This window comes from Coregonus lavaretus (genome assembly GCF_964263955.1).
Source record: "Coregonus lavaretus genome assembly, chromosome: 16".
In the NCBI taxonomy this organism is placed as follows: Eukaryota; Metazoa; Chordata; class Actinopteri; order Salmoniformes; family Salmonidae; genus Coregonus; species Coregonus lavaretus.
This window is the reverse complement of record NC_140003.1, coordinates 25180841-25202125: the sequence shown is the minus strand read 5'-3', so window position 1 is coordinate 25202125 and position 21285 is coordinate 25180841. Positions and strand designations below refer to the sequence as shown.

Below are 21285 nucleotides of genomic sequence, written 5' to 3'. Positions count from 1 at the left end.
GCTTGTAGCCGGTGTTTGGATGACTTCTGTGAATTTCACTTACAATACGGTCTAACTCCTCATCATTCACAGCTGAATAGAGATCTGTCTTTCTGTACAAACAAGAAAAACACAACATCAAGTAATGTTACCTTAAACGTCATATTCTTTCCGAGTGTATGAGAGCAGCAATTCATAAACAGAAAACTCATGAATTTAGTGTAAATACCTTAAACTGTATTGTTGCATGCGCCTCCTGATGGTCCTCTTTGACACACCGAACATCGCTGCAATTTGAACTGCGGGAACTCCACAAAGAAGTTGATGCTCCAGAACTGCACTCGGTATGTCAAACGCCAAACGCCCCGGTCCCTGTGTGTGTTGGGCCTGAAGTGCCCTGGTACCAGAGAAGCGGTGGACAACTTCTTCTAGATTTGCAATCACTCTGTGGTCGATATCTTCGTCGGAAAGTGCGGAAATGACTCCAACAACTTCAATAAGTTCCTCTGCTTTACTAGCTACATGGTCTGGGTCAGCAGGTCCTGCTTCTACATCCTCTGCTAAGTTTAAAATGTCTCTAACCAACTCCCTGGAAAGTTCACGGAGATCCTCCATTGTCTCTATCCAGGTTGGCCTACTCTACTTCAGACCAAAGCAATGGATCAGACTAGATTCGCGTTAGCCCCGCCCACTGACTTTGATGGGTCAGTTTGACAGTTTTAAGTAATTCATGAATCACTGCAATGCAGGATCATGAAATGTAAATGTAAATAGTGAAATAATTATATATGTATTTTACATAAAATGAATCGGTATTTCAATTAATTAATGATACATTTAATTACACATTTATGTATTTAATTCTAATTTGAATTAATTAATGACACATTTAAGTAATTATTTAATGGTGTATTTATTTATTTAATTGTGGCACTTTTAGTCCTCCATACAGTTGAGCCAGCCAGTTTGTTTGTAAATAGCACAATGGGAGAAAGCGGGAGCAGGTGAGTCCAGCTGTGTATTGACAGGGGTCACGTTTTATATTGAAAGTCAACTGTGTTTTTTTGCTTCAATAGAATGAACAGGGATGTGCAAATATACTTTTCCTTAACAGAAAATACATGATGGCAACACATTCGGCAGAAAATATGTTAAATTTCATCAGATGACAACAGAAGTGAAACGCTATTTGGCTGGCAGCCACACGAGTAAATGAGTTTCCAATGAAAAAGCAAGGTATTTTTTGCATAAACATATATTTACAGTGGGGGAAAAAAGTATTTAGTCAGCCACCAATTGTGCAAGTTCTCCCACTTAAAAAGATGAGAGAGGCCGGTAATTTTCATCATAGGTACACGTCAACTATGACAGACAAATTGAGAAAAAAAAATCCAGAAAATCACATTGTAGGATTTTTAATGAATTTATTTGCAAATTATGGTGGAAAATAAGTATTTGGTCACCTACAAACAAGCAAGATTTCTGGCTCTCACAGACCTGTAACTTCTTCTTTAAGAGGCTCCTCTGTCCTCCACTCGTTACCTGTATTAATGGCACCTGTTTGAACTTGTTATCAGTATAAAAGACACCTGTCCACAACCTGAAACAGTCACACTCCAAACTCCACTATGGCCAAGACCAAAGAGCTGTCAAAGGACACCAGAAACAAAATTGTAGACCTGCACCAGGCTGGGAAGACTGAATCTGCAATAGGTAAGCAGCTTGGTTTGAATAAATCAACTGTGGGAGCAATTATTAGGAAATGGAAGACATACAAGACCACTGATAATCTCCCTCGATCTGGGGCTCCACTCAAGATCTCACCCCGTGGGGTCAAAATGATCACAAGAACGGTGAGCAAAAATCCCAGAACCACACGGGGGGACCTAGTGAATGACCTGCAGAGAGCTGGGACCAAAGTAACAAAGCCTACCATCAGTAACACACTACGCCGCCAGGGACTCAAATCCTGCAGTGCCAGACGTGTCCCCCTGCTTAAGCCAGTACATGTCCAGGCCCGTCTGAAGTTTGCTAGAGTGCATTTGGATGATCCAGAAGAGGATTGGGAGAATGTCATATGGTCAGATGAAACCAAAATATAACTTTTTGGTAAAAACTCAACTCGTCGTGTTTGGAGGACAAAGAATGCTGAGTTGCATCCAAAGAACACCATACCTACTGTGAAGCATGGGGTGGAAACATCATGCTTTGGGGTTGTTTTTCTGCAAAGGGACCAGGACGACTGATCCGTGTAAAGGAAAGAATGAATGGGGCCATGTATCGTGAGATTTTGAGTGAAAACCTCTTTCCATCAGAAAGGGCATTGAAGATGAAACGTGGCTGGGTCTTTCAGCATGACAATGATCCCAAACACACCGCCGGGCAACGAAGAAGTGGCTTCGTAAGAAGCATTTCAAGGTCCTGGAGTGGCCTAGCCAGTCTCCAGATCTCAACCCCATAGACAATCTTTGGAGGGAGTTGAAAGTCTGTGTTGCCCAGCGACAGCCCCAAAACATCACTGCTCTTGAGGAGATCTGCATGGAGGAATGGGCCAAAATACCAGCAACAGTGTGTGAAAACCTTGTGAAGACTTACAGAAAACGTTTGACCTGTGTCATTGCCAACAAAGGGTATATAACAAAGTATTGAGAAACTTTTGTTATTGACCAAATACGTATTTTCCACCATAATTTGCAAATAAATTCATAAAAAATCCTACAATGTGATTTTCTGGATATTTTTTTCTCATTTTGTCTGTCATAGTTGACGTGTACCTATGATGAAAATTACAGGCCTCTCTCATCTTTTTAAGTGGGAGAACTTGCACAATTGGTGGCTGACTAAATACTTTTTTCCCCACTGTATATTTCTAATGTTTATCATAGAAAGAATGCCAGCTACATTTCCTAATGTTTTGCTTAAAGTTAATCTTTCATTTTACTGGAGAAAAGTAGGCTGGCTACACCGAGAAAAGTACCGGAGAAAAGTAGCTATATATCAGTCAGAGTCTGTCTGTAGATACAGTGGGGAGAACAAGTATTTGATACACTGCCGATTTTGCAGGTTTTCCTACTTACAAAGCATGTAGAGGTCTGTAATTTTTATCATAGGTACACTTCAACTGTGAAAGACGGAATCTAAAACAAAAATCCAGAAAATCACATTGTATGATTTTTAAGTAATTAATTTGCATTTTATGCATGACATAAGTATTTGATACATCAGAAAAGCAGAACTTAATATTTGGTACAGAAACCTTTGTTTGCAATTACAGAGATTATACGTTTCCTGTAGGTCTTGACCAGGTTTGCACACACTGCAGCAGGGATTTTGGCCAACTCCTCCATACAGACCTTCTCAAGATCCTTCAGGTTTCGGGGCTGTCGCTGGGCAATACGGACTTTCAGCTCCCTCCAAAGATGTTCTATTGGGTTCAGGTCTGGAGACTGGCTAGGCCACTCCAGGACCTTGAGATGCTTCTTACGGAGCCACTCCTTAGGTGCCCTGGCTGTGTGTTTCGGGTCGTTGTCATGCTGGAAGACCCAGCCACGACCCATCTTCAATGCTCTTACTGAGGGAAGGAGGTTGTTGGCCAAGATCGCGCGGTACATGGCCCCATCCATCCTCCCCTCAATACGGTGCAGTCATCCTGTCCCCTTTGCAGAAAAGCACCCGTAAAGAATGATGTTTCCACCTCCATGCTTCACGGTTGGGATGGTGTTCTTGGGGTTGTACTCATCCTTCTTCTTCCTTCAAACACGGCGAGTGGAGTTTAGGCCAAAAAGCTCTATTTTTGTCTCATCAGACCACATGACCTTCTCCCATTCCTCCTCTGGATCATCCAGATGGTCATTGGCAAACTTCAGACGGGCCTGGACATGCGCTGGCTTGAGCAGGGGGACCTTGCGTGCGCTGCAGGATTTTAATCCATGACGGCATAGTGTGTTACTAATGGTTTTCTTTGAGACTGTGGTCCCAGCTCTCTTCAGGTCATTGACCAGGTCCTGCCGTGTAGTTCTGGGCTGATCCCTCACCTTCCTCATGATCATTGATGCCCCACGAGGTGAGATCTTGCATGGAGCCCCAGACCGAGGATGGTTGACCGTCATCTTGATCTTCTTCCATTTTCTAATAATTGCACCAACAGTTGTTGCCTATTGTCCTGTAGCCCATCCCAGGCTTGTGCAGGTCTACAATTGTATCCCTGATGTCCTTACACAGCTCTCTGGTCTTGGCCATTGTGGAGAGGTTGGAGTCTGTTTGATTGAGTGTGTGGACAGGTGTCTTTTATACAGGTAACGAGTTCAAACAGGTGCAGTTAATACAGGTAATGAGTGGAGAACAGGAGGGCTTCTTAAAGAAAAACGAACAGGTCTGTGAGAGCCGGAATTCTTACTGGTTGGTAGGTGATCAAATACTTATGTCATGCAATAAAATGCAAAAGAATTACTTAAAAATCATACAATGTGATTTTCTGGATTTTTGTTTTAGATTCATGTTTTTTTGCCAGCATCGGTTTGTGTTGGTAAATTGACAGCTACGAAAAATATAGATAAAAACTATCTTGGTAAATAGTATGGTCTACAGCTTATTGTGAGGTATTCTAACTCAGGCGAGCAGAACCTCAAGACTTCCTCAATATTAGCGATTGTGCACCAAGAGACATTCCCCCCCTCCCGTCAGCTTACTGGACGCAGCTGTTCTGTCCTGCCGATGTATAGAAAAACCAGCTAGATTTATATTTTCCATGTCCTTGTTCAGCCACGACTCTGTGAAACATTGGATATTACAGTTCTTCAGATCACGTTGATAGGATGGTCTCGAACGGATCTCTTCCAGTTTATTTTCCAGTGATTGCACAATCGCCAATAGAATGGAGGGTAATGGCGACTCACCGTCGCAGTCTCCTTAAATATCCCGCATGCCGACCTCTGACAGGGATTCGGGCCTGTTCTGGGATGAGCATTATATCCTTCGACTCTGATTAGTTGAAATAGAAGTCCTCATCCAAATCGAGGTTAGTAATCACTGTTTTGATGTCCAGAAGCTATTTTCGGTCATATGAAACAATGGCCGACACATTATGAACAAACAAAGTTAGGATCAGCGCAAAAAAAACACACAATACAACAAATTATCTATTACCAGTGTGATCATATACCTACTTTTTAAAATATAATTTCAAAATGGTCTAAGAAGAACAACATTGGCAGGGCAATTCAAGCATAGCCAATATGTGGTGGTAATGTATTGGGCCTATAGTCTACTGCACAAACCTCATTGCTACAGAACTGTTTTTAATTGGGTTAATAATGTTGCATAGGCTTACGTTTTTTAAGTCATGTTTAAAAAGAAATCTGTGTGGTAGATCTCGGCTTGCATTTTGACTCCGAAAGTGATCTTGACTCAGAAAAGGTTGGTGACCACTGCTCGAAAGTATTACTATTGAACACTATATGCTGTCAAGACAAATCACTAATAAAAGGAAGTGAAGATTATTAAAATGAATAGAGGTACAAAATGCCTACACTGACGTAGGTCTATTCACCTCAGCTTCATGACTGTTTTCAAATGCTTAGTGGGGCTTAACATGGTTCAAGACAGTCATTATAGAAGATTTGCATTCCTTAGTATGTTATTCGTGAATCATTCCTTTAATTGTATTGTCAAACAAAAAAAAAACAATTTTACTGACCAATTAGAAATAAATGAAGGATTTAGAAATATACGGATAATTACGCACTAGTAACCTTAATGAAACTATAAATAGTGAGTTTAATAGTCATGCACTTTTAAAATGTCAACACAACTAAATTAATTCATGAATCACGTAATGCCATACACATTGATATTCATTTATGTGTCTGTTCAATTATATACATTTGTGGGTGTATACCATGCACTGTTGAATTTTTACAGCATCTCACTCAGGCATTCTTAAATATTAATATAACCACATGCTATTCTGAATATTCCTAAATACATTTGCTTGTAAATGTCCCAACTCAACCAAAATGACATTCGGTAGCTCCTACCTATATATGTATAACTTTATGAGCTGGATTGCCTGTCTTAGCAATTCGTTTATTTTCGTTAGCATATTTAGCCAACAGCCTCAATGGAAATTCGCTATTACTTGTGCTAACTTTGTTAGCATTCTGGTAATAGACGCCCAATGGCCTTGTTTGCGTTTCTTTGGCGCCCCCTTGTGTACTAAGCCGGTAATACCCTAAATCCTGGGATGAGAGAAGAACGGCATGACAATGTGAAAATCTGGATACCCCCCAAAACCTATAAGACTAAAAGTTCAGGATAGGGGAATGTCATGAAATGTGTTAGAAAGCGACTGAACATCTCAACATTTATCTAACAAGGCTGAGCAGTGCAGACAGACAGACAGATTTTGACAGGTGGCGGTTTGACATCAGCAGTGCAGTGTTTCTTTTAGGATAAAGCAGTTTACCCCCACACTCCAGAGAGAGGTCCATATTTCTGTGGATCAAATGGAGATGCGCCTGTCATAACAGAGCAGTGTTGAAGGCAGCAGGCAACTACGCCTCATCACTGTAATGTTTTAAGGCATCTGGAGTCTTATTATTGCAGTCGTATTTCTCTAATAAGAGGCCAGTCAGGATGTTTCCATAAATGTGACTGGCTCAGGATAACATTGGACATCCAATGGAATCTGTTTAGGTTCAGCGGTAATTATTAGTGCTCTCATCAGTCTGTATAGTGCAGTCTGTATGGTATGCCTCTCTCATTTGCCTTGTACAGTACTACAAGCTTACTGTACCTTAACGTCACATTACAATTATTTACATTTCTTCAGAGACAATAATCCTGTGGCTGAAATATCCGCTTTTTTTAAAGCAGTGGTCACCAACTGCTCGATCGCGATTGACTGGTCGAGCTCCCAAGGCATTCCTAGTTGATCACCAAATATTTATGTAAAAAACCCAACGATAAAGCCATGCGTTTCAATAATTTTTTATCGCTTCACGCTGTTGGCGGTAAGTGTACCTGATTCAGCAGCCCTATCGCTGGGAAGGCAAAGTGTTCCCATTTTGAACCATTTCATGTGTCTGAAGGTAGAACTCCGCCTACCCGGCAGGCCCAGAGAGCAAATCAAGTGCACCTATAGGTCTACCGCTGGCCAGTCAGATCGCTCAGATCACCACGTTTACGCAGTTTCCTCGAGCCATAGACTGTAAAAAGAAGCCTTGAACGCACAGCAAAGTTGATACAGACAGATTTAAAAACGTTTAAACCCATGCTACAACCAGCACTGCTGCTGCAGTGAATGAGTATAGCAAAGTGTTCCGATAAGCTTGCGTTGTTATTATTAGCGGCTTGTGACTTGTTTAAAATCGAGGAATATTTCACTTTCTCTGGTCATAGGAGTAACAACATGAATTGGTGCATGAGGCAGAAATAATGCAGTGAGACTTGAGTTTCACCATGGAATCAAATCAAATGTATTTATAAAGCCCTTTTTACATCAGCAGATGTCATGAAATGCTTATAAAGAAACCCAGCCTAAAACCCCATCAGCTGGAAGGCTGTCAAATACAATTTGATTTGTCACATGCGCCGAATACAACAAGTGTAGACTTTACCGTGAAACGCTTACTTACAATGCAGTTAAAAAGTAAGAAAATTAACAATAAAATAAAAATAAAATAGTAACACAATAAAATAACAATAATGAGGCTATATACAAGGAGTACCGGTACCGAGTGAATGTACTGGGGTACGAGTTAGTTGGGGTGATTGATTGAGGTAATATGTACATGTAGGTTTGGTTAGGTGATTGATTGATGTACTCTGTACATGTAGGTAGAGGGTGAAAAGCAGAAAGTCAGGATAGCCATTTAATTAACTATTCAGCAGTCTTATGGCTTTGGGGTAGAAGCTGTTCAGGAGCCATTTGGTCCCAGACTTGGTGCTCCGGTACAGCTTGCCATGTGGTAGCAGAGAGAACAGACTGTGACTTGGGTGGCTGGAGTATTTGAAAATGTTTAGGGCCTTTCTCTGACACCGCCTGGTATAGAGATCCTGGATGACAGGGAGCTCAGCCCCAGTGATGTACTGGGCCGTACACACTACCCTCTGTAGTGCCTTGTGGTTGGATGCTGAGCAGTTGCCATACCAAGCTTCTACATCTGCATTGCTTGCTGTTTGGGGTTTTAGGCTGGGTTTCTGTATAAGCAGTTTGTGACATCTGTTGATGTAAAAAGGTCTTTATAAATACATTTGGTGACATTGAGGGAGAGGTTGTTGACCTGGCACCATACTGCCAGGTCTGACCTCCTCCCTGTAGGCTGTCTCATCGTTGTCGGTGATCAGGCCTACCATCGTCATGTCGTCAGCAAACTTAATGATGGTGTTGGAGTTGTGTGCCACCACTTAGTCATGGGTGAACAGGGAGTACAGGAGGGAGCTAAGCACGCACCCCTGAGAGGCCCCCGTGTTGAGGATCAGCATGGTGGATGTGTTGTTGCCTACCCTGACCACCTGGGGCCAGCCCATCAGAAAGTCCAGTATCCAACTGCAGAGGGAGGTGTTTAATCCCAGGGTTTTTATCTTAGTGATGAGCTTGGAGGAAACTCCGGTGTCAAACTCTAAGCTGTAGTCAATGAACAGCATTCTCACGTAGGTGTTTATTTTGTCCAGGTGGGAAAGGGCAGTGTGGAGTGTAATAGACATTGCGTCATCTGTGGATCTGTTGGGGTGGTATGCGAATTGGAGTGGGTCCAGGGTGTCTGGGATGATGGTGTTGATGTGAGCCATGACCAGCCTTTCAAAGCATTTCATGGCTACAGATGTGAGTGCTAAGGGGCAATAGTCATTTAGACAGGTTACATTCACGTTCCTAGGCACGGAGACTATGGTGGTCTGCTTGAAACATGTGGGTATTACAGACTGGGTCAGGGAGAGGTTGAAAATATCAGTGATGACACTTGCTAGCTGGTCAACGCACGCTCTAAGTACGCGTCTTGGCAATCCATCTGGCCCTGCAGCCTTTTGAATTTTTACCTGTTTAAAGGTCATACTCACATCGGCTACGGAGAACGTGATCACACTGCCGTCCGGAACAGCTGGTGTTCTCATGCATGGTTCAGTGTTGTTTGCCTCAAAGAGAGCATAGAAGGTATTTAGCTCGTATGGTAGGCTCGCGTCACTGGGAAGCTCGTGGCTGGGTTTCCCTTTGTAATACGTGATAGTTTGCAAGCCCTGCCACATCCGACGAGCGTCAGAGCTGGTGTAGTGGGATTCAATCTTAGTCCTGTATTGCCACTTTGCCTGTTTGATGGTTCGTCGAAGGGCGTAGCAGGATTTCTTATAAGTGTCCGGATTTATGTCCCACCCCTTGAAAGCGGAAACTCTAGCCTTTAGCTCAGTGCAGATGTTGCCTGTAATCCATGGTTTCTGGTTAGGATACAGTGCCTTGCAAAAGTATTCATCCCCCTTGGAGTTTTTCCTATTTTTATGCATTACAACCTGTAATTTAAATTGATTTTTATTTGGATTTCATGTAATGGACATACACAAAATAGTCCAAATTGGTGAAGTGAAATTCTAAAAAATAACTTGTTTCAAAAAATTCAAAACAATGAATAACAGAAAAGCGGTGCGTGCATATGTATTCACCCCATTTGCTATGAAGCCCCTAAATAAGATCTGGTGCAACCAATTACCTTCAGAAGTCACATAATTAGTTAAATAAAGTCCACCTGTGTGCAATCTAAGTGTCACATGATCCGTCACATGATCTCAGTATATATACACCTGTTCTGAAAGGCCCCAGAATGGGCAAAAATCCCAGTGGCTAGATGTGCCAAGCTTGTAGAGACATACCCCAAGAGACTTGCAGCTGTAATTGCTGCAAAAGGTGGCTCTACGAAGTATTGACTTTGGGGGGGTGAATAGTTATGAATGTTCATTTTTTCTGTTTTATTTTTATTTTGCATCTTCATTTTGTGTAAATCAAATGATACAAACCCCCCAAAAATCAATTAATTAAATCCAGGTTGTAAGGCAACAAAATAGGAAAAATGCCAAGGGGGATGAATACTTTCGCAAGCCACTGTATGTACATACAGTCACTGTGGGGAATACAGTGCATTCGGTATTCAGACACCTTTACTTTTTCCACATTTTGTTACGTTACAGCCATATTCTAAAATTGATTAAACCGTTTCTTTCCCCCATCAATCTACACAAAATACCCCATAATGACAAAGCAAAAACATATTTTTAGACATTTTTGCAAATGTATATATATACAAAAAACTGAAATATTACATTTACATAAGTATTCAGACCCTTTACTCAGTATTTTGTTGACGCACCTTTGGCAGCGATTACAGCCTTGAGTCTTCTTGGGTAAGACGCTACAAGCTTGGCACACCTGTATTTGGGGAGTTTCTCCTATTTTTCTCTGCAGATCAACTCAAGCTCTGTCAGGTTGGATGGGGAGAGTCGCTGCACTGCTATTTTCAGGTCTCTCCAGAGATGTATGATTGGGTTCAAGTCCAGGCTCTGGCTGGGCCATTTAAGGACATTCAGAGACTTGTCCCGAAGCCACACCTGCGTTGTCTTAGCTGTGTGCTTAGGGTCATTGTTCTGTTGCAAGGTGAACCTTCGCCCCAGTCTGAGGTCCTGAGTGCTCTGGAGCAGGTTTTCATTAAGGATCTCTCTGTACTTTGCTCCGTTCATCTTTCCCTCGATCCTGACTAGTCTCCCAGTCCCTGCCGCTGAAAAACATCCCCACAGCATGATGCTGCCGCCACCATGCTTCACCGTAGGGATGGTGCCAGGTTTCCTCCAGACGTGACACTTGGCATTCAGGCCAAAGAGTTCAATCTTGGTTTCATCAGACCAGAGAATCTTGTTTCTCATGGTCTTAGAGTCCCTTAGGTGCCTTTTGGCAAACTCCAAGCGGGCTGTCATGTGCCTTTTACTGAGGAGTGGCTTCCGTCTGGCCACTCTACCATAAATCCTGATTGGTGGAGTGCTGCAGAGATGGTTGTCCTTCTGGAAGGTTCTCCCATCTCTACAGAGGAACTCTGGAGCTCTGTCAGAGTGACCATCGAGTTCTTGGTCACCTCCCTGACCAAGGCCCTTCTCTCCCGATTTCTCAGTCTGGCCGGGCGGCCAGCTCTTGGAAGAGTCTTGGTGGTTCCAAACTTCTTCCATTTAAGAATGATGGAGGCCACTGTGTTCTTGGGGACCTTCAATGCTGCAGAACTTTTTTGGTACCCTTCCCCAGATCTGTGCCTCGACACAACCCTGTCTGGGAGCTCGACGGGCAATTCCTTCGAACTCATGGCTTGGTTTCTGCGCTGACATGCATTATCAACTGTGGGACCTTATATAGACAGGTGTGTGCCTTTCCAAATAATGTCCAATCAATTGAATTTACCACAAGGGGACTCCAATCAAGTTGTAGAAACATCTCAAGGATGATCAATGGAAACAAGATGCACCTGAGCTCAATTTCGAGTCTCATAGCAAAAGGTCTGAATACTTATTTAAATAAGGTATTTCTGGTTTTTATTTTTAATACATTTGCAAAAAAATTAAAAAACCTGTTTTCGCTTTGTCATTATGGGGTATTGTGTGTAGGAAAAAATGTGTTTTAATATATTTTAGAATAAGTCTGTAATGTAACAAAGTGTGGGAAAAGGGAAGGGGTCTGAATACTTTCCGAATGCACTGTACGTCATCGATGCACTTATTAATGAAACTGTTGACTGATGTAGTGAACTCCTCAATGTCATCGGATGAATCCCGGAACATATACCAATCTGTGCTAGCAAAACAGTCCTTTAGATTAGCGTCCGCTTCATCTCCACTTCCGTATTGAAAATGTATGCACTCACTAACTGTAAGTTGCTCTGGATAAGAGCGTCTGCTAAATGACTAAAATGTAAATGTAAAAATGTATTGAGCACATCACTGGTACTTCCTGTTTGAGTTTTTGCTTGTAAAATGGATTTAAGCAGACGGAGTTATGGTCAGATTTGATATATGGGGGGCGAGGGAGAGCTTTGTGTGTGTCTCTGTGTGTAGGGTAAAGGTGACCTAGAGTTTTTTCGCCTCTAGTTGCACAGGAGACATGCTGGTAGAAATGAGGTAAAATGGATTTCAGTTTCCCTGCATTAAAATCCCCGGCCACTAGGAGCGCCGCATCTGGGTGAGCATATTTTCTTGTTTGTTTATGGCCTTATACAGCTCGTTGAGTGCGGTTTTTTGCCAGCATCGGTTTGTGTTGGTAAATTGACAGCTACGAAAAATATAGATAAAAACTCTCTTGGTAAATAGTATGGTCTACAGCTTATTGTGAGGTATTCTAACTCAGGCGAGCAGAACCTCAAGACTTCCTCAATATTACCGATTGTGCATCAAGAGACATTCCCCCCCTCCCGTCAGCTTACTGGACGCAGCTGTTCTGTCCTGCCGATGTATAGAAAAACCAGCTAGATTTATATTTTCCATGTCCTTGTTCAGCCACGACTCTGTTAAACATTGGATATTACAGTTCTTCAGATCACGTTGATAGGATGGTCTCGAACGGAGCTCTTCCAGTTTATTTTCCAGTGATTGCACAATCGCCAATAGAATGGAGGGTAATGGCGACTCACCGTCGCAGTCTCCTTAAATATCCCGCATGCCGACCTCTGACAGGGATTCGGGCCTGTTCTGGGATGAGCATTATATCCTTCGACTCTGATTAGTTGAAATAGAAGTCCTCATCCAAATCGAGGTTAGTAATCACTGTTTTGATGTCCAGAAGCTCTTTTCGGTCATATGAAACAATGGCCGAAACATTATGAACAAACAAAGTTAGGATCAGCGCAAAAAAAACACACAATACAACAAATTATCTATTACCAGTGTGATCATATACCTACTTTTTAAAATATAATTTCAAAATGGTCTAAGAAGAACAACATTGGCAGGGCAATTCAAGCATAGCCAATATGTGGTGGTAATGTATTGGGCCTATAGTCTACTGCACAAACCTCATTGCTACAGAACTGTTTTTAATTGGGTTAATAATGTTGCATAGGCTTACGTTTTTTAAGTCATGTTTAAAAATAAATCTGTGTGGTAGATCTCGGCTTGCATTTTGACTCCGAAAGTGATCTTGACTCAGAAAAGGTTGGTGACCACTGCTCGAAAGTATTACTATTGAACACTATATGCTGTCAAGACAAATCACTAATAAAAGGAAGTGAAGATTATTAAAATGAATAGAGGTACAAAATGCCTACACTGACGTAGGTCTATTCACCTCAGCTTCATGACTGTTTTCAAATGCTTAGTGGGGCTTAACATGGTTCAAGACAGTCATTATAGAAGATTTGCATTCCTTAGTATGTTATTCGTGAATCATTCCTTTAATTGAGATTGTATTGTCAAACAAAAAAAACACAATTTTACTGACCAATTAGAAATAAATGAAGGATTTAGAAATATACGGATAATTATGCACTAATAACCTTAATGAAACTATAAATAGTGAGTTTAATAGTCATGCACTTTTAAAATGTCAACACAACTAAATTAATTCATGAATCACGTAATGCCATACACATTGATATTCATTTATGTGTCTGTTCAATTATATACATTTGTGGGTGTATACCATGCACTGTTGAATTTTTACAGCATCTCACTCAGGCATTCTTAAATATTAATATAACCACATGCTATTCTGAATATTCCTAAATACATTCGCTTGTAAATGTCCCAACTCAACCAAAATGACATTCGGTAGCTCCTACCTATATATGTATAACTTTATGAGCTGGATTGCCTGTCTTAGCAATTCGTTTATTTTCGTTAGCATATTTAGCCAACAGCCTCAATGGAAATTCGCTATTACTTGTGCTAACTTTGTTAGCATTCTGGTAATAGACGCCCAATGGCCTTGTTTGCGTTTCTTTGGCGCCCCCTTGTGTACTAAGCCGGTAATACCCTAAATCCTGGGATGAGAGAAGAACGGCATGACAATGTGAAAATCTGGATACCCCCCAAACCCTATAAGACTAAAGACTAAAAGTTCAGGATAGGGGAATGTCATGAAATGTGTTAGAAAGCGATTGAACATCTCAACATTTATCTAACAAGGCTGAGCAGTGCAGACAGAGAGACATATTTTGACAGGTGGCGGTTTGACATCAGCAGTGCAGTGTTTCTTTTAGGATAAAGCACAGTTTACCCCCACACTCCAGAGAGAGGTCCATATTTCTGTGGATCAAATGGAGATGCGCCTGTCATAACAGAGCAGTGTTGAAGGCAGCAGGCAGCTACGCCTCATCACTGTAATGTTTTAAGGCATCTGGAGTCTTATTATTGCAGTCGTATTTCTCTAATAAGAGGCCAGTCAGGATGTTTCCATAAATGTGACTGGCTCAGGATAACATTGGACATCCAATGGAATCTGTTTAGGTTCAGCGGTAATTATTAGTGCTCTCATCAGTCTGTATAGTGCAGTCTGTATGGTATGCCTCTCTCATTTGCCTTGTACAGTACTACAAGCTTACTGTACCTTAACGTCACATTACAATTATTTACATTTCTTCAGAGACAATAATCCTGTGGCTGAAATATCCGCTTTTTTTAAAGCAGTGGTCACCAACTGGTCGATCGCGATTGGCTGGTCGAGCTCCAAGGCATTCCTAGTTGATCACCAAATATTTATGTAAAAAACCCAACGATAAAGCCATGCGTTTCAATAATTTTTTATCGCTTCACGCTGTTGGCGGTAAGTGTACCTGATTCAGCAGCCCTATCGCTGGGAAGGCAAAGTGTTCCCATTTTGAACCATTTCATGTGTCTGAAGGTAGAACTCCGCCTACCCGGCAGGCCCAGAGAGCAAATCAAGTGCACCTATAGGTCTACCGCTGGCCAGTCAGATCGCTCAGATCACCACGTCTACGCAGTTTCCTCGAGCCATAGACTGTAAAAAGAAGCCTTGAACGCAAAGCAAAGTTGATACAGACAGATTTAAAAACGTTTAAACCCATGCTACAACCAGCACTGCTGCTGCAGTGAATGAGTATAGCAAAGTGTTACGATAAGCTTGCGTTGTTATTATTAGCGGCTTGTTGTCACGCCCTGGCTCTGGGGACTCTAATATGTTGAGCCAGGGTGTGTAAAGTCTATGTGTTTTGTTCTAGGTTTCACATTCTAGTATTGTTGTTCTATGTTGGCCAGTGTGGTTCTCAATCAGAGGCAACGTGATTCAGCTGTTGCTTGTTGTCTCTGATTGAGAGCCATACTTTAGCAGCCTGTTTCCCCACAGAGTTTGTGGGATCTTGTTTCTAGTCTGTTGTGTTAGACCGTGAACTGTCACGTTATCGTTTTGATCGTGTCTCTAATAAAGAGTATGTTTGCCTGCAACGCTGCGCCTTGGTCCTCATCTCTGTTAGACGATCGTGACAGAAGATCCCACCAGAACTGGACCAAGCAGCCTAGTGAGGAGCAGAGAGGGTGGACTTGGGAACAGTGGAGGAAGAGCTTCGACTGGGTCAAGCCGAATGAGGAGCTGAATGGCGGGAATTGGAAGCAGAAGAGCGAGAGTTGGGCGAGAACTATAGAGGCCTGGCCCACGGGGAAGAGAGACTCCCAGAAATTTTTTAGGGGGGGGGCTCACGACGTCGGGGCAGCAGGAGGCCGCGATAGAGCGGCCCAGCGGGTTGGCAGAGGAGGCCGCCAGGTTACGGGGGCCACTGGTCGAAGAGGGGATGGAAGGTGTAGAGGCACGGCGAGAGGTACTGGGGTGTGTTGCCAGTCCGGTCCGGCCTGTTCCTGATCCCCACGTAGGGCCAGTGGTGTGTGTTCCCAGTACGGTCCGGCCTGTTCCTGCCACTCGCACCAAGTCTACGGTGCGCGTCGCCAGCTCGGCCCGGCCTGTTCCTGCTCCCCGCACCAAGCCTGTGGTGCGCGTCGCCAGCCCAGTCCGGCCCATTCCTGCTCCCCGCACCAAGTCAGTGGTGCGTTTCGTCAGCCCAGCTCGGCCCGTTCCTGCTCCCCGCACCAAGTCAGTGGTGCGCTTCGTCAGCCCGGCTCGGCCCGTTCCTGCTCCCCGCACCAAGTCAGTGGTGCGCTTCGTCAGCCCGGCACGGCCCGTTCCTGCTCCCCGCACCAAGTCAGTGGTGCGCTTCGTCAGCCCGGTCCGGCCCGCTCCTGCTCCCCGCACCAAGTCAGTGGTGCGTTTCGTCAGCCCGGCTCGGCCCGCTCCTGCTCCCCACACCAAGCCAGTGGTGTGCGTCGTCAGTCCGGCACGGCCCGTGGTCCGGCACCGGTCAGATGCTTCACGCCGGAGCTAGAGCAATCCGCTCCACCAGTGTGCAGTCCAGCTCCGGCCAGCGGGGCCAGACCGGACCAGGGGTACTTTGGGGGGTTGGAGACGGAGCGGGGATCAGGCCCGGAGCCGGATCCGCCGCCTAAGCGGAGTGCCCACCCGGTCCCTCCCCTGTGGTATTTGGTGGGCGCGGTCGGAGTCCGCGCCTTTAGGGGGGGGTACTGTCACGCCCTGGCTCTGGGGACTCTAATATGTTGAGCCAGGGTGTGTAAAGTCTATGTGTTTTGTTCTAGGTTTCACATTCTAGTATTGTTGTTCTATGTTGGCCAGTGTGGTTCTCAATCAGAGGCAACGTGATTCTCAGGTAAGTGTACCTGATTCAGCAGCCCTATCGCTGGGAAGGCAAAGTGTTCCCATTTTGAACCATTTCATGTGTCTGAAGGTAGAACTCCGCCTACCCGGCAGGCCCAGAGAGCAAATCAAGTGCACCTATAGGTCTACCGCTGGCCAGTCAGATCGCTCAGATCACCACGTCTACGCAGTTTCCTCGAGCCATAGACTGTAAAAAGAAGCCTTGAACGCAAAGCAAAGTTGATACAGACAGATTTAAAAACGTTTAAACCCATGCTACAACCAGCACTGCTGCTGCAGTGAATGAGTATAGCAAAGTGTTACGATAAGCTTGCGTTGTTATTATTAGCGGCTTGTTGTCACGCCCTGGCTCTGGGGACTCTAATATGTTGAGCCAGGGTGTGTAAAGTCTATGTGTTTTGTTCTAGGTTTCACATTCTAGTATTGTTGTTCTATGTTGGCCAGTGTGGTTCTCAATCAGAGGCAACGTGATTCAGCTGTTGCTTGTTGTCTCTGATTGAGAACCATACTTTAGCAGCCTGTTTCCCCACAGAGTTTGTGGGATCTTGTTTCTAGTCTGTTGTGTTAGACCGTGAACTGTCACGTTATCGTTTTGATCGTGTCTCTAATAAAGAGTATGTTTGCCTGCAACGCTGCGCCTTGGTCCTCATCTCTGTTAGACGATCGTGACAGAAGATCCCACCAGAACTGGACCAAGCAGCCTAGTGAGGAGCAGAGAGGGTGGACTTGGGAACAGTGGAGGAAGAGCTTCGACTGGGTCAAGCCGAATGAGGAGCTGAATGGCGGGAATTGGAAGCAGAAGAGCGAGAGTTGGGCGAGAACTATAGAGGCCTGGCCCACGGGGAAGAGAGACTCCCAGAAATTTTTTAGGGGGGGGCTCACGACGTCGGGGCAGCAGGAGGCCGCGATAGAGCGGCCCAGCGGGTTGGCAGAGGAGGCCGCCAGGTTACGGGGGCCACTGGTCGAAGAGGGGATGGAAGGTGTAGAGGCACGGCGAGAGGTACTGGGGTGTGTTGCCAGTCCGGTCCGGCCTGTTCCTGATCCCCACGTAGGGCCAGTGGTGTGTGTTCCCAGTACGGTCCGGCCTGTTCCTGCCACTCGCACCAAGTCTACGGTGCGCGTCGCCAGCTCGGCCCGGCCTGTTCCTGCTCCCCGCACCAAGCCTGTGGTGCGCGTCGCCAGCCCAGTCCGGCCCATTTGATCGTGTCTCTAATAAAGAGTATGTTTGCCTGCAACGCTGCGCCTTGGTCCTCATCTCTGTTAGACGATCGTGACACTTGTGACTTGTTTAAAATCGAGGAATATTTCACTTTCTCTGGTCATAGGAGTAACAACATGAATTGGTGCATGAGGCAGAAATAATGCAGTGAGACTTGAGTTTCACCATGAAATCAAATCAAATCTATTTATAAAGCCCTTTTTACATCAGCAGATGTCACGAAGTGCTTATAAAGAAACCCAGCCTAAAACCCCATCAGCTGGAAGGCTGTCAAATAAAATAGTATTTGTCACATGCGCCGAATACAACAAGTGTAGACTTTACCGTGAAACGCTTACTTACAATGCAGTTAAAAAGTAAGAAAATTAACAATAAAATAAAAATAAAATAGTAACACAATAAAATAACAATAATGAGGCTATATACAAGGAGTACCGGTACCGAGTGAATGTACTGGGGTACGAGTTAGTTGGGGTGATTGATTGAGTTAATATGTACATGTAGGTTTGGTTAGGTGATTGATTGATGTACTCTGTACATGTAGGTAGAGGGTGAAAAGCAGAAAGTCAGGATAGCCATTTAATTAACTATTCAGCAGTCTTATGGCTTTGGGGTAGAAGCTGTTCAGGAGCCATTTGGTCCCAGACTTGGTGCTCCGGTACAGCTTGCCATGTGGTAGCAGAGAGAACAGACTGTGACTTGGGTGGCTGGAGTATTTGAAAATGTTTAGGGCCTTCCTCTGACACCGCCTGGTATAGAGGTCCTGGATGACAGGGAGCTCAGCCCCAGTGATGTACTGGGCCGTACACACGACCCTCTGTAGCGCCTTGTGGTTGAATGCTGAGCAGTTGCCATACCAAGCTTCTACATCTGCATTGCTTGCTGTTTGGGGTTTTAGGCTGGGTTTCTGTATAAGCAGTTTGTGACATCTGTTGATGTAAAAAGGTCTTTATAAATACATTTGGTGACATTGAGGGAGAGGTTGTTGACCTGGCACCACACTGCCAGGTCTGACCTCCTCCCTGTAGGCTGTCTCATCGTTGTCGGTGATCAGGCCTACCATCGTCATGTCGTCAGCAAACTTAATGATGGTGTTGGAGTTGTGTGCCACCACTTAGTCATGGGTGAACAGGGAGTACAGGAGGGGGCTAAGCACGCGCCCCTGAGAGGCCCCCGTGTTGAGGATCAGCATGGCGGATGTGTTGTTGCCTACCCTCACCACCTGGGGCCGGCCCATCAGAAAGTCCAGTATCCAACTGCAGAGGGAGGTGTTTAATCCCAGGGTCTTTAGCTTAGTGATGAGCTTGGAGGGCACTCCGGTGTCAAACTCTGAGCTGTAGTCAATGAACAGCATTCTCACGTAGGTGTTTATTTTGTCCAGGTGGGAAAGGGCAGTGTGGAGTGTAATAGACATTGCGTCATCTGTGGATCTGTTGGGGTGGTATGCGAATTGGAGTGGGTCCAGGGTGTCTGGGATGATGGTGTTGATGTGAGCCATGACCAGCCTTTCAAAGCATTTCATGGCTACAGATGTGAGTGCTAAGGGGCAATAGTCATTTAGACAGGTTACATTCACGTTCCTAGGCACGGAGACTATGGTGGTCTGCTTGAAACATGTGGGTATTACAGACTGGGTCAGGGAGAGGTTGAAAATGTCAGTGATGACACTTGCTAGCTGGTCAACGCACGCTCTAAGTACGCGTCTTGGCAATCCATCTGGCCCTGCAGCCTTGTGAATTTTAACCTGTTTAAAGGTCATACTCACATCGGCTACGGAGAACGTGATCACACTGCCGTCCGGAACAGCTGGTGTTCTCATGCATGGTTCAGTGTTGTTTGCCTCAAAGAGAGCATAGAAGGTATTTAGGTCGTATATGTAGGCTCGCGTCACTGGGAAGCTCGTGGCTGGGTTTCACTTTGTAATACGTGATAGTTTGCAAGCCCTGCCACATCCGACGAGCGTCAGAGCTGGTGTAGTGGGATTCAATCTTAGTCCTGTATTGCCACTTTGCCTGTTTGATGGTTCGTCGAAGGGCGTAGCAGGATTTCTTATAAGTGTCCGGATTTATGTCCCACCCCTTGAAAGCGGAAACTCTAGCCTTTAGCTCAGTGCAGATGTTGCCTGTAATCCATGGTTTCTGGTTAGGATACAGTGCCTTGCAAAAGTATTCATCCCCCTTGGAGTTTTTCCTATTTTGATGCATTACAACCTGTAATTTAAATGGATTTTTATTTGGATTTCATGTAATGGACATACACAAAATAGTACAAATTGGTGAAGTGAAATTCTAAAAAAATAACTTGTTTCAAAAAAGTCAAGAAAATTAATAACGGAAAAGTGGTGCGTGCATATGTATTCACCCCATTTGCTATGAAGCCCCTAAATAAGATCTGGTGCAACCAATTACCTTCAGAAGTCACATAATTAGTTAAATAAAGTCCACCTGTGTGCAATCTAAGTGTCACATGATCTGTCACATGATCTCAGTATATATACACCTGTTCTGAAAGGCCCCAGAATGGGCAAAAATCCCAGTGGCTAGATGTGCCAAGCTTGTAGAGACATACCCCAAGAGACTTGCAGCTGTAATTGCTGCAAAAGGTGGCTCTACGAAGTATTGACTTTTGGGGGGGGTGAATAGTTATGAATGTTCAATTTTTCTGTTTTATTTTTATTTTGCATTTTCATTTTGTGTAAATCAAATGATACAACCCCCCCCAAAATCAATTAATTAATTCCAGGTTGTAAGGCAACAAAATAGGAAAAATACCAAGGGGGATGAATACTTTCGCAAGCCACTGTATATACATACAGTCACTGTGGGGAATACAGTGCATTCGGTATTCAGACACCTTTATTTTTTCCACATTTTGTTACGTTACAGCCTTATTCTAAAATTGATTAAACCGTTTCTTTCCCTCATCAATCTACACAAAATACCCCATAATGACAAACCAAAAACATATTTTTAGACATTTTTGCAAATGTATATATATACAAAAAACTGAAATATCACATTTACATAAGTATTCAGACCCTTTACTCAGTATTTTGTTGACGCACCTTTGGCAGCGATTACAGCCTTGAGTCTTCTTGGGTATGACGCTACAACCTTGGCACACCTGTATTTGGGGAGTTTCTCCTATTTTTCTCTGCAGATCAACTCAAGCTCTGTCAGGTTGGATGGCGAGAGTCGCTGCACTGCTATTTTCAGGTCTCTCCAGAGATGTTCGATTGGGTTCAAGTCCAGGCTCTGGCTGGGCCATTTAAGGACATTCAGAGACTTGTCCCGAAGCCACACCTGCGTTGTCTTAGCTGTGTGCTTAGGGTCGTTGTCCTGTTGCAAGGTGAACCTTCGCCCCAGTCTGAGGTCCTGAGTGCTCTGGAGCAGGTTTT

At 44.1% G+C, this 21285-nt stretch overlaps 2 protein-coding genes across 2 annotated transcripts in view; both read right to left on the bottom strand.

Moving 5' to 3' along the window:
• The window catches only part of LOC311143474 (uncharacterized protein), a 3539-nt gene extending 3177 nt beyond the window's left edge, over positions 1 to 362 (bottom strand). The window contains exons 1-2 of the mRNA XM_084179295.1: positions 209 to 362; positions 1 to 92 (exon numbers count right to left, since the gene is read on the bottom strand). The exon at positions 1 to 92 is cut by the window's left edge and continues 42 nt beyond it. Coding sequence (XP_084035421.1) covers positions 1 to 92; positions 209 to 264 — 148 coding nt within the window. The 5' untranslated portion in view covers positions 265 to 362. The remainder of the gene's footprint in view (positions 93 to 208) is intronic.
• lrp1bb (low density lipoprotein receptor-related protein 1Bb) overlaps positions 1 to 21285 on the bottom strand; it is a gene marked incomplete at both ends in the record, with an annotated part of 417763 nt that overhangs the window by 256051 nt on the left and 140427 nt on the right. The gene's annotated exons all lie outside the window — the stretch shown is intronic.